The 14357-nt window shown below is 38.2% G+C and overlaps 1 protein-coding gene across 2 annotated transcripts in view; it reads right to left on the reverse strand.

Moving 5' to 3' along the window:
• GABRB3 (gamma-aminobutyric acid type A receptor subunit beta3) overlaps window positions 1-14357 on the reverse strand; it is a 236037-nt gene that overhangs the window by 22991 nt on the left and 198689 nt on the right. For both annotated transcript variants that reach the window (XM_059056933.2, XM_059056932.2), the window contains exon 6: window positions 12668-12805. In XM_059056933.2, coding sequence (XP_058912916.1) covers window positions 12668-12805 — 138 coding nt within the window. The remainder of the gene's footprint in view (window positions 1-12667; window positions 12806-14357) is intronic.

Consider the following 14357-nt stretch of genomic DNA (forward strand, 5'->3'; position numbering starts at 1 on the left):
TCTCGCCTGCATTGCTAGTCACCTTAATTAATGTATGTTCAAAAATTCCATAAAGGAAAGGAGATATATGAAATAGGAAAGAGAGAAAGAGGAAAAACAAAACTTTTTCAAAGACTGTCTCAACCAGGCAATGATTCTTTTTCTGATCCTCCACAGCAAAGCCAGAATGTTCTATCCTATGATTCTGAAGCAAAGAGCAGGGGCATCTGAGTGATCCAGGTTCAGGCTCAGGGTTTATTTGGGATATTCCTTTAGGAAGCTGGCTATCCTCTCATACCTTTAGTTTCCCTGTGTGTAAAATCAGGGCAAGAATATCACAAGTGAAAAAAGAAAAAATATAAATTATACTCCATTGATTATAAACTATTATTCTGAAAAGGAAACCATCAAGAAAATGAAAATACTGTCCACAGAAAGGGAGAAAATATTTGCAAATCATATATCTGATGAAGAACTTGTATCTAGAATATATAATAAAGGTTTACAAAAAATACAAACAGCCCAATTTAAAAATGGGCAAAGGACTTGAAAAGATATTTCTCCAAAGAAGATAAGACCAGTGTCTAGTAAGTACATAAAAGATGCTCAGCATCTTACTCATTAAGGGAATGAAAGTCAAAACCACAATGAGACGCCATTTCATACTATTAGGATGACTACGATAAAAAAGAGAGACAATAATAACACATGTTGGTAAGGATGTGGATAAATTAGAACCCTCATGATTGCTTATAGAACTTAAATGGTACAGCCACTTTAAAAAACAGTTTGGCAGAGCTTCCCTGGTGGCACAGTGGTTGAGAGTCCACCTGCCGATGCAGGGGACACGGGTTCATGCCCCAGTCTGGGAAGATCCCACATGCCGCAGAGCGGCTGGGCCTGTGAGCCATGGCCACTAAGCCTGCGTGTCCGGAGCCTGTGCTCCACAACAGGAGAGGCCACAACAGTGAGAGGCCAGCGTACAGCAAAAACAAAACAAAACAAAACAAAACAAAAACAGTTTGGCAGTTCCTCAAAAGGTTAAACATAGTTATTGTATGACCCAGCAATTGCAATCCTAAGTACATATGTAATGCAAATGACAACTTATGTCCACAGAAAAACGTGTGCATGAATGTTCATAGCAGCTTTATTCCTGATGAGCAAAAGGTGGAAACAGCCCAACATTCATCAACTTTATGTATGGTTAAACAAAACATGATATAGTCATACAATGGAATATTATTCAGCAATAAAAAGGAATGAAGTATTGATAAATGCCACAAGGATGAACCTTCAAAACATCATGCTGAGTGAAAGAAGCCAGACATATAGGACAATATAGTGTATGATTCCATTCACATGAAATGTACAGGATAGGCAAATCCATAGAAACAGAAATTAGATTAGTGGTTACCCAGGGTTAGGGCTGGCAGATTGGGGGAAATGGGGAGTGACTGCTAATGAGTACAGGGTTTCTGGGGTGATGAAATATTTGGAAATTGATTGTGGTCATGATTACAAAACTCTGTAAATACACTACAAACAATTGAATTATACACTTTAAATGCTTAAATTTTAAGGTATGTAAATTACATTTTAATAACTCCATCATAAGAAAAAGAATACTTATTATGTGTACTTTACTGGAAATTAAATGGCTTAATTCATTCATATCAAGTACCAAACATACTATCTGGCCCAATAAAAGCAAGTTCCTTCTTCCTTTCCTTTCTCTCTGCTATGGTGACTTCTGTGCTCAAGATTCTGTAATCTAAATATTTTTACCATTGAGCATATTTTAAAAATTGTGTGGAAGTCTTAAAAGCAATTCCAAAAGATGAAGGTAGATGAGAGTTAGTTTTGCAAAGGAGGTGTGGGACAATGAATTTCTGAGGAAATCTGGCTTCTGTAGAGAGACACTTTTCATAGGTCAGGAGCCCTTAAAGGAAGATGATTCCACAGCAATAAGATGAGATAGTTAAGCTCTCCTTTGGCACTGAGAGTAAGTTTGCTCTAGTTCTGCCATTTTGCACTGAGAGATTAGTAGTATTTGGCTAGTAAGCACAGGTGACTTGTCTCTAAGGATATTTCTGAAAACAGTCGATGGGGAAAAAAGAATGGGAATTTGTCTCTGGAATTTAAAAGACAATGAGATATAGATGATAATTCCTTCTTATAACCTTTCATATAATATTGGCTCTAGACCTATAGTAGATGTTATTTAGAGACCCAATGAGTAACAATTTTATCACAGGGCTTTACTTCAGGAAAAAACTAAAGCATAGAGTTCACGAATGGACTCTAGAGAAAATTAAGTGCATGTATTAAGGGTGTGACATGCAGACTTTTAAAAATTTTGTAATTTGCTTCATAATCATAATTGAAAAGCAAAATAGTATTTTGAAAGTTGATTTTTGAAGAATAGAAAATTCAGGTATCTAATAGAAATGTATCATCATCATTTATTTTTAGAATCTTTTCTTTTTCTTTCTTCTAATCTTGGCAGAAGTATTTTGAAATGAAGTCAGAATGTATCAGTCCAAATGTACCCCGGAAGAAAAGGAGAGAAATAAAAACATCACATAATTAAAGAGGCATATTAAGTAACTTGTTCTCCATGAATTTATCAAAAATCTCAGTCTTTTGGCTCAAAGAAAATGAAAAAGTTAGGAGTAAATTTCAGATTTGGCAAAAACCATATATACCAAAGTTTGTGGGTCAGCAGAAGTACATTCAAGACCAGTACAAAAGCTGAAGTCCCAATGAAGTGATCCTGTGTCCAGAGTGATATTTAAAGGGCTCTTTGATTGTTAGCTGGATATGCTTGTTGAAATAAATTTAACACAGTATTTCTTTTAAACTAATTCTCTTACTATCTGCCATTGAAGTGCTTTGCTCACATTTTCACAGCTTTGTATTGCTGCAACCAAGGACCCAGATCTCCTGACTTTGAGCTTTACAGCACTTTCCTCAATAGTACACTATTATGGATAAGTGTTTCCTCTCTATAATGTTATCGGAAAAATACTGAATTAAATGATTTATATTTACTGAACTGTGATTATAAAAAATATATCCCAAATTTTCTTCTTTTTTACTCTCATGTAATTAAGTCCAAGCTAAATAAGAATTAAATATTGAAACAACTGTAAATTTTTCTGAAAAAATAAAGAGGAGTGAAAAATAAGCTATGGTGTTTGAGTATTGTGGAATAGGTAATGCTTCTATTGGAAACAACTGGGAAAAATGGACAAAACTTAAGATACATCTCCTTAGAGGCACAGGAGGGATAACAAGCCAGTAAGAATCTGAGCTAAGGTTTGGGAGAAAAAGTAAATTGGGAGGGGTGAGCTCCATGTTTCAGATAGCTTTAGTTTCTATAACAGAAAGATGAGAAGCTAAGTAGAACATCTGAGAGACTCATGGAACAAAGGGAGTAAAAACTGGAGATAGACACCATCAAATAGGGATTCCAAAGAGCTCTGTCCAAGATATAAAGATAAATCAGAAGGATTCAAGCATGCACAAGGAATGAATCTGAACTCAGCATTATCCAAATCCCAGAAAGTAAATGAAGCTTGTTCTAGATTACTAATGCCTCTAGATGCCTGACAGAGGCAAGCATAAATTCTCTCTGAAGAAAGAAAACATCATCATAGATTCTGAATTATATCTATAATTTTCCCATGTACAATAGTAGCAGATTAGACACAGATGAAGAAAGAATTGTTGAACTGAAAGATAAACCAGGAGAAAATTTCCAGAGTGAAGCATGAAGAGAAAATAAAAAATTCAGAAAGCAAGGTGAAGATATAGTGACAAGATAGAAGATATAGTGACAAGATCCAATGTTGGAATTGTCAGAATTGAAATTGGAACCCTCAAAGGAGAAAAGCAGAGAGAAAATGGAGGAAAAGCAATGGTGGCTGACAGAACTCTAAAACTGCTGAAAGATGTCAAGCCAAAGATTCAAGAAGATCTACAAACTCCAAGAAGAATAATTAGAGAGAAAATTATATCTTGGTACATCATAAGTACCACTGAAATCAAAACAAAGAGAAAAATTATAAAAGGATCTGGAGGGGGAGGAAAAACAGATTAATTTGAAAGTAGACCAATTAGACCAACAACTGTCTTCTCAATGGAAACAATGGACACCAGGGAAAATGAAGTCATATCTTCAAATGGAAAAAGAAAAAATGCCAACCTATCTTTCTGTAACCAGCAAATTTATCCTATAAGAATAAATATGATATAAAGTCATACACAGGTTGTTTTTTTTAAAAAAAAAAAAAAAACCCTAGAAGAAATTTGACCAGGAGACTCACACTAAAGAAAATATTTTAAAAATATTCTTCTTTAGGCAGAAGGAAACATTCACAGACAGACTTGGTGGTAAAGGAAAGAATGAATAACAAAGAAAAGAGGATTATTTATAATTCCATCTAAGTGAAAATTTCCTGCATCTAATAACAATAATAATATGGTACAGGGTTTAAAATATACATAAAATTATAATACATAATGACAATAGAATATATGTCAGGATGATGAAATATGGAATCCAAATGTACAAAGGCCCCTCCAGTGCTCAGGAATAGGTAAAAATACCATCTCAGATGAATTAATCGAAGTGATAAATACTTTAGCAAGGTTGTTCAATACAAAATCATTGTGTTCTTATATACCAGCAACAAATAAGAAATTATGTTAAGAAAAATTTACCATCTATAACATCAGAAAATATCAAACATATAGAAAAGTTTAACAAAGATGTACAAGTTTTCTACACAGAAAACTCTAAATGTTATTGAGACAAATTAAAGAAGACCAAAATGAGAGATAAAATATATACAGATTGAAAGAATTATAACAAGGTCACTTTTCATTAAATTAACTAATACATTCCCAATAAAAAGCCAAACCATTTTCTAAATGAAAATTAATGATCTGATTATAAAAGTTTTATGGAAATGTAAAGGGCCAAAAATAATCATCAATAGTAAATAAAAAGAAAGGGAAGGAAGGATCTGTTCTACTTAAAAGCTACAGTAATCCACACAGTGAGGGAAGTGTACAAAGATGGATAAATAAACCCATGGCACAGAATACAAAGTCCAAAAACAAATCCATGCACATACAAACAATTTATGACAAAGGTGTTGCTGCAAGAGCAATGATGCTGTGGAAAATAATGAAACTTCCATACCTTTCACCAAAAAATGAATTCCAGGTGGACTGTAGGTCTCAATGTAAAAAGTACACTTTGTAACACATTATAACCTGTATAAGCTTGCATCCAGAATTTATAAATAACTCCAATAAATTATTGACAGGAAATTCACAAAAAAAGACTTGCATAGGTAATTCACAAAAGAGGATCTCTAAAGAGCCATTAGGGAAAGATGCCCAGTCCCACTAGCACTCAGAGGAATGGAAGTTAAAACCACAAGACATCACCCAACACCCGACAGGTGACTTCCATGTGAAATATTAGCAAGGTTGTTGTGGGGCGAAAGGAACACTCAGGCATTACTGCTATGAATGTAAGTTAGTAAAACCACTTTGGAAAACAGGTTGGCATAATCATTAAGCTTGAACATTCACAATTACACTTTTAAGCATATTCTCAACATTTATGTGAGCATTTATTCACAAAAAAACAAGTACAAGAATGTTCACAGTGGCATTACTCATAAATCTCCACCTGCAGTAGACTGGAAAAATAAATTGTGGTGTATTTACACAGTAGTATAGCAAGGAAAATAAATGAACCATAGCGATACTGATGGATTTCACAAACATAATGTTCAGTTAAAGAAGGTAGTCACAAAATAATTTAAACTCTACTATCCCATTCAATAAAGTTCAAAAACACAAAATTAACTATACTGTAACAAGATAGTGGTTTCCTTTGAGAAGGAGGGATGTAAAGAAATTAGGAGGGCTCATAGTGTGGATCTTGGGAGTGCTCACAGCATTCTACTTTTTGACCTGATGGCAGTTACACGATTTTCATTTTCTGATAATTCACTTAGTACTATATTTATATTTTAAATATTTTTCTGCATGTACACATACAGAAAAGTTATAAAAATTATCCTTAAAGTCATAAAAATCTATAAGTCTTTGTATTAAAAATAAAGCATGAGAAAAATTCTAAACCTTCCTAGGAGTGTCTTGCTTTAATTAATTACATTCTATTAGAAGGTCCACCAACTGCTGTTTGACAATTTACATAAAATTTTCACATATTTCTTAATGAATTGAGATCTGTTTGCTTTAAGGTCATTCAACTTGATATTTCTGGCACATTCCAAGTACTTCAGCAACACATGTATATTTATTATGTTTAACTAAGTAGAAATTAGATAAAAGAATGAAAATATTTCCTTCATTGAGATTCTGCTTGAGTCACTGGCTTAATTTCAGTAAGCAGAAAATAACGATATAATATTTGCTTTGCTAAGTTTTTTTGAAAGACGTTTTCAAACCCCAACATTTAAATAATTACGGCTTGCCTATCTAGAACAGGTTTAAAAGCTACGTTCAGTAAAAATTTCTTACATGATTCCCAAAGCTTGTATAGAAGGACAATATCTTTTCAGGTTTCAATCAAAAGATTTCAAAGACTAATCTCAACTTGCACTTATTTTTAAAAATACATTTTCAGTATTTCCTGAAATTCAACCATAAACCACTAATGAGTCATACAGAACTAGATTGCACTTTAAAGTAGAAATCTGTGAACTGCAGTAAAAACATACTTTATTTGTAGGGTTAAAGCAGAAATGAAACATCGGGTAATCTCACATCTAGGTGACAGCAAGCTGCTCCCTTCTTTCATTGTTTATCTTTAATCTGATCTCCCTTTTCCTTCTTGGAAAGACTTCCCCACATGTGTTTTCAGGTTTGGCTTAATTCTGTAGACTGTAGGTGCTAAAGGATGATCTGAGTATTCACTTTATAAACTCTTTCCTTAAAACATATAGCTCTGAATCAAGAAGGAATATTGGTAATAGATTCAGGACTTTCCAAGAAATCCAGTGGATTTAAATAGTGAATGATATACCATGGATCTTATGAAAGCTTTCTTTTTTCTCTTCTCTGTTTGACTTTCAAGCACAATCTGTAATTGAGTTTTCGGTATTTTGTGGGAATCCTGAACATATGGTTATGAACAAATGAATTAATTCAGAAGATATTAAATGAATGCCAGATGAGAATAATAACATATGACAATTGATAGAGGAATGATACAGTCAGACTGTGACTCAAAGCTTTCCAAAGGAAAAGGATAATTGGAAGAGATGCTCAAGGAAGGCCAATCAGAGGTGTTGGTGTTTAAACTGTCCATTGGTGAATGTACTGTATATGAATAGAAAAAAGAGGAAGAGAATACATCAAATGTGGGCTGTAATAGGAGCAAAAGTCTTTAGGCAGCATGCAGGAGTGAGTGGAGGAGAGAAGAAGAGCTGAATGCAGCAACTAAAACAAAGCTTTGTGTCGGGGATGTTTGTGAGCTAAACTGAAGAGGAGAGGTTAGAGCTAGACTTGGATCCACATTGAAGAAGACTGGATTCCTTGTTGCTTCAGGAAAAGGCAAGTCATCACAGGTTCTGGAGCTGAAAAGTGGCTTCATGAAAACAGTGTTGCATGACCACTATTTACAATAGCCAAGACATGGAAGCAACCTAAATGTTCATCTGTCCACAGATGAATGGATAAAGAAGACATGGTAATCTATCTATCTATAGATATCTATAACTCTACACACACACACACACACACACACACACACACACACACACACACACACACAGGAATATTACTCAGCCATAAACAAGAATGAAATAATGCCATTTGCATTAACATAGATGGACCTAGAGATTATAATACTAAATGAAGTCAGACAGAGAAAGACAAACACCATATGATATCACTTACATGTGGAATCTACAATATGATACAAGTGAACTTATTTACAAAACAGAAATAGACTTACAGACAGAGAAAACACACTTATGGTTACTAAAGTGGAAAGGGGTTAAGGGAGGGACTAATTAGAAGTCTGGGGTTAACAGATACACACTACTACATACAGTCCTACTGTATAGCACAGGGAACTATATTCAATATCCTGTAATGAATCATAATGGAAAAAAATATGAAAAAGTATAAATATATAACTGAATCACTTTGCTGTACACCAGAAACTAACACAACATAGTAAATCAACTATACATCAATAAAAAATAAAAAAACCAAACAGTGTTGCATAGCTACTAATTTGCCAGCAAAATGCAGGATGGACTGGAAGGCAGAGGCATATTTCTTGCCATTAAGGATTTCTGGACATTGGATGAATCAATTCTAGGTCCCTGGATTAAGAATTTGGAGGCCTCCAATCCTGACATCTGTTTTTAGAAACTTTCATAAAAGCACTGCTCATCAAGAATGTACAGCCCATAGGAACTTCCCTGGTGGCACAGTGGTTAAGAATCCACCTGCCAATGCAAGGGACACGGGTTTGAGTCCTGCTCCAGGAAGATCCCACATGCTGTGGTGCAACTAAGCCCATGTACCACAACTACTGAGCCTGCGCTCTACAGCCCGCGTGCCTAGAGAGCCTGTGCTCCGCAACAAGAGAAGCCGCTGCAATAAGAAGCCCACGCACTGCAACGAAGAGTAGCCCCGCACTGGCCGCAACAAGAGAAAGCCTGCGTGTAGCAACAAAGACCCAACGCAACCAAAAATAAATAAATTAATTAAATTTTTTAAAAAAGAATGTACAGCCCATTAATACTGGGAGGTAAGGGAAGGAATGACACAGATGCCGTGGACAGGCACAGTAGACATTGTTTGTCATCCCAACAGTTACATGCTGTGTAACAACCCTTATAACATTAATATATAAAAGTATGGAAAATAATCATTTAAATAAAGCTTAAAAATATTAGTTTTTAAAATCTTTGTCAAAAATATATCAGGGTTTCCTATTTGTCAGGAACCTTGTGGATTAATTTCTGTCCTTTCTAGTTTTACTGTGTAAATTTGGTCAAATCATTATCATGCTTGAACATCAGTTTTCCTATACTTTAACTTGGGCTAATTTATTTGTCAAGTACCAGTCTCCCAGGGACATTAGTGAAAAATCTCGAACACAAGGTGCTATGAATTATAATGTAGCACGCCATTGTTATGGTTAGAAATCACAGTGAGTAATAAAGTTTTACTTCATTTTCTTTCGAGTTGTAAGGGGATCGAAATATTTTTTCCAAAACCTATTTGCTGAGTCATGGCAGAAATGGAATAATTATTTGTTGAGGTGAACTAACTCAGTTATTTCTTTAAAATGCACTCATGGAACAAAGCTCCCTCCTTCTGGGCAAAGGCATACTTAATTTCCTCCCCAGGTACAAAGAGGTTTTATGTGGATTTTTCTTTTTAAAACGTCATATTTTGGTACATTAAATATTTGAACATATAATGTTATTAATTTATATAGTATCTCTTTTGCAGAAATGATTCATTTGATTAGGGTTGAATACATACTTAGTAATGACAGTCAAACTTCCTCTTGTAATTCAACAAACATGCAGTTTTCAGACTATTCAGTGGGCTAGATGCTGGGATATGTATTAGGGATACAAATATGAACCCCAAACAAGCCCTATTCTTAAGAAACCCTCAGATAAGGAATTAGGAGTCAGTTACATCATGCTCAATAATCCAGGAGAATAATGTCATGCATTTTCTAATATTTAAAGCTCTGGGCAGCCACTGGAGTGTCTATTCTCAGACTCCTCAAAATATGCCTCATTCCTGGACCCACACAATTTAATTAATGAAAGCTAATCAGTGCTCACCCTATTCTAGGCTCTTTATTTATATTAACTCATGTAATCCTCTACAATCCTACCAAATAGATATTATCAATGTCCTCTTTTTTTCAGAGAGATCACCACGGGTCACCCTGCTAGAAGGTTCCAGAGTCTGGACTTAAGCTCCGGCAGTTCTGGCTCCAGGGTCTGAGTCTTTAAACCTTGTACATACTGTCTCTTGAACTCGAGCTCTCTTATTGTGGCTCAATTCCTGCTAAACACCCCACTAGGTAAGAGGCTACCTGATGTCATCCAGGGCACACTGCTGAATGTTTGCAGGGTGTGAGCAGTCCCACTGGACTAGACACTCCCTGTTCCCTCTCTGACCCAGGGTTCAGCCCCATGCCTAGTTCATGCCAGTCATTGAGTGAATATTCATGACTCCTTTTGTATGTATTCCCTGCCCTGCAGCCTGCAACCTCTTGTTACCCAGGAGATGGATTAGGACTCTACACCTTGGGAAACCACAGCAAGAAGCCATTCACAAGGTCCTCAAAGAGGCAGGACAAGGGACAGATGGGCCAGCCACAGAATTTTGCTTGCATGACCCTGAGAAGGAGCATCTCCAGAAAGCTCCAGAGTGTTGTGTCTTTCCTAATCCCTTTTCTGAGAATTCTCTTTCAGGCTAGAGAATCCTTCAGTCCAGTTTACTGATTGAAATCTCATTAATTCAGAACACTTGTGTAAAGGAAAATAAATTAGTATAATATTTAATTTTGAAATAGTTTTGTAATAATGTGGCTTATGACGTTTCTACATAAGTAAGCAAATTAGAATAATTTTAAAGCGCAGGGTCTTTGAAGGATGGGAGGTTTATAACTGAATGATACGGAGCTCCTGGTGACACCCTGCGAATGCAGAAACTTGGTGAGCACAGAAAAGAGGACTCAACACTGCATTCTGAGGGCATGATCACTCTCAGCAGAGTTTAAGTGTTTGCACCCATTTCTGCAGCGTGTATCTTCTCCAGATGTGTTTAGGATATGTTCTGCCATATACATAGTTAAAAGAAAGACAGAGACTGCACCTAGAAAAAAGTGGCTCCAGTGCTTTTGAGCAAGAGGATTCAGGAAGGCCATTCTATGTGGTTGCAGTTTCCCATGGAAGCACCACACCCTCCACAGATGCCTCATCAGGCTTTCAAGGAGGTTGCATGAAAATGCAATAAAAGGGCCTCCTGGCAGTGCCCTAACAGCCCTATCTGCAATATTCTAGACAAAGGCAGGCATGGGCAGGACTCCTACACCAAGACAAGACTATCCCTATGTTCTGAGCAGACCTCTGCTCACATCATTTGGAGCATGGAACAGTTTGAAACCCAGTTTTAAAAGCAATAAATCATTTTCTGCAACACATCACAGGGCAATTTTCTTGGTTGTGGAAACTATTCCTTAGTGATAAGCCCATGTGCCTTTTGGCCACACCGCCCACCGGAGGTGAGCACGTCTTTGCGTACTCTACAGACTGCAAGCATATTTGCAGGACGTCTTGCAACACAGGAGAAGGTGGCACCGCATGAAGATGGACCTTAAACATTCAGGCTTCTGTCTCTACTTGCACGTCCCTTTGTTCTTGAGGCTGAGGTAGAGAGGAGAGAAACTGGCCCAGTGCGGACTGGCTGCATGCCCGCAGCATGGCAGGCATCCCACAAGGAGGGGACGGGGAGTGGGGTCAGCCGTGCCCAGGACAGGCCTCTCCTATGGGAGGGGTCTCCTTGAAGTTGCAGGCACTGGTGGTCAGTGTAGCACTGAAGGAATGCAGAGCTGTCACCTAAGCCATCCTGGTGAGGCAGTGTGTGGGTAGAGCAGGGGCCAAACCTTCACCGAGGAAGAGCATTTTGATTAAGCTGAAGAATGAGTAGAAGGTGGCCAGGTGAAGGGATTCAAGGTGGCCATGGGTCACAGGCATTCAAGCTAGAGGGTACAGGCAGAGAGTGCAGGTCACGGGCTTCATGAATGCTGGCACAGGACCAGGGCTAACCATCACCCACTTGGTGTGGTTTAAGCTACATTGTCAGGAGAAAGCCAAGATGGGAGATCCCAGCTCTTCTTTCTTGAGAATTCTCCACCCAGAGTTTGTGGTCTTCAGAATACCCTACACTTTACAGAGAGCTTTTGTTTATTCTCTCAGCTACAGCACAGCATTCAGTAAGAACACCAAGAAAGCACTACCTATTGTGAGAGACATGGTTGGAACTTAATAAAACCTCAGCAAGTACAGACAGGAGAGTAGAAGATAACTACTCTGTCTTTGGACAGTTGAAACAAAGATGATGATGAAACCCAGGCCAGGGCAGCCTCCTAGATGATATTAGGAGCAGATTACCATGTCTGAAGAGGCATCACTAACTGTAGGTGCCCAGGTTCCTGGACCAAGGCTGACTGCCAGCCCAGAAGTGGGGAGAAGGTCTCTTACTTTTGACAGCACAGCATTTGCCTCCTCGAGTCTTCCTCTCTCTCCTTCCTGCCTGCCTCCAAGGCCATCAGTGACCTCTTGTCTGCCCAGAATGAAAGCTGCTTATGTTCTCAAACAAGCGTTGGTTAAATTCACCCTCAGTCTTTTAACCTTTCAATAACCAGTACAGAGAGCATCTCCTGGTCAGGTGCTCCTTCCCACCCATCAAAGCTTATCCATCCCCTCTAGATACAAAGAAAAGGGTACAGAAAATGATGAAATATTGATGATAGTCCTTTTTTGGATGACCGATCACTGTGAATCAGCAGCAGTGTATTTCACAATGATAGCATCATGGCCAGGCAGCCAGTATCCCTCCAGGGAGTATGAGGGGATGCAGGACTCACCTGTGGCAAAGACAACATTCCTGGAGACCAGACGATGCTCCACGATGGAGAACTGTGGGAGCTCAATTCTCTCCACTCCAGTAACAGCCTTATCACCACCGCGCCAGTAAAATTCAATGTCATCTGTGGTGTAGCCATCTGCCAGGAGACAGAAGTAAGGACATGGCAGAAATGAACTACTATTTTGTCTAAAGAAACTGTCACTAATAAAATGGAAGTAACAACTTGCCCATGTTTGAAGTAAATTTGTCTGATGTGCTTGTCTATGAAAGGAAGCATCATCAAAGAACTAACTTTCGAATATTCTGTTACCTCTGCTGTCTGATTTGAACCAGGCTGAGAAACTGTGGAGGCAGAGTGCTCTGACCAAAGTTCTGTCTGCAAAGCCTAATTGTAGGGCTGGCCTCGACTTTGCACAGAAATGAATTAAAAACATATTCATAGCACTGAATAAGATAGTTGGAAGAAAAAGTAAGAACTTGAGTATGAAGAATTCTGGAAAGGCAGCTCTCTCAAAAACTATTAAAAAGTTAAAACACTGAGGGTAAATTTGACCAATCAATGTTTGATAAAATTAGGCATTTTTGGATGGTGTCAAGAGGTGTTCCTGGCCACGAGCTTGGCCATCCTTAGAAATGCCTTTTGTAGGGACCCTCTTGGCCCTTAGAGATTTGAGCAGTGGTCTCAGCAGAAAGAGGAGTGGTCACTTGCCAGATTATAGCTCCAAAGCCAACTCTTGGCATGGTCTCATGCTCGCTCGGTAATTAATCAATGCTTCTTGAGAATGACTAAATAGGACAATAGTGTCTGATGTTATTTGTAGCACCCAGGAGTCTTCTAAAGAATTAGGTCAACTTTAGCAGTAAGGAAAATTAAAACTCACACCTGTAGAAAAATAGCCTATGAATATAACAGACTTTTTGATTTGAACATATAACACAACAAGAGGCAGATACTAAATATCTGACATTAGACAAACTAATAGACCAAAACTGTGGGGATGACTGCCCCCCACAGCCCCTGCTGGCTCCCTGGTCCCATCTGCTGTCCTACCTCCAGGATCACGGTGGGCACACCTTTTGTCTCTGCCCTTCCCTCCGACTGCTTTACACTCCATTCTCACCTAGTCATAGCGATCGCTAATAAAACACACATCTTACCAAGTCACTCTTCTGCTTAAAGCCCTCAAATGTTTCCCAATGCAATTAGCAAAACAAGTCCAAAGTCCTTAATAGGACCCCAAGAACCCACAAGACTGGTCACTGTGTGCGCTGTTAAGTACATCCATGCCCACTCCCTTGCCAACCCAGTCCAGCCCCTCTGGCCTTCTGGCTGTAGTTCAGATCAGCATGCCGTGCCCAGTGCTTACATGCCCCGCAGAGGGACATCCAGATCTTCAAGTGGCTAACTCTTCCATACATTTGCATCTTGACTTTAATAAAAACTTTTGCACACGTGTATAGTCAGGTCACCAGAAAACTGGGAGAATCCCTCTTCTGTTTAACTGCTTTAATCATGAATTCTCTGAGGGGGAGGGACCTCACACACTGAGGAAATCTCTTTGACAACGGACCTTCCTGCCCATCCTCCACCTTGGTTAAACATCAAGGAAACAGAATCTACACTCTTCAACACCATTCATTACGGCTCACAGTTGGAATAGGGGCTGCTTCCTCACTTAGATCCCAAA

Source organism: Kogia breviceps, chromosome 3 (genome assembly GCF_026419965.1).
Source record: "Kogia breviceps isolate mKogBre1 chromosome 3, mKogBre1 haplotype 1, whole genome shotgun sequence".
Classification (NCBI taxonomy): domain Eukaryota; kingdom Metazoa; phylum Chordata; class Mammalia; order Artiodactyla; family Physeteridae; genus Kogia; species Kogia breviceps.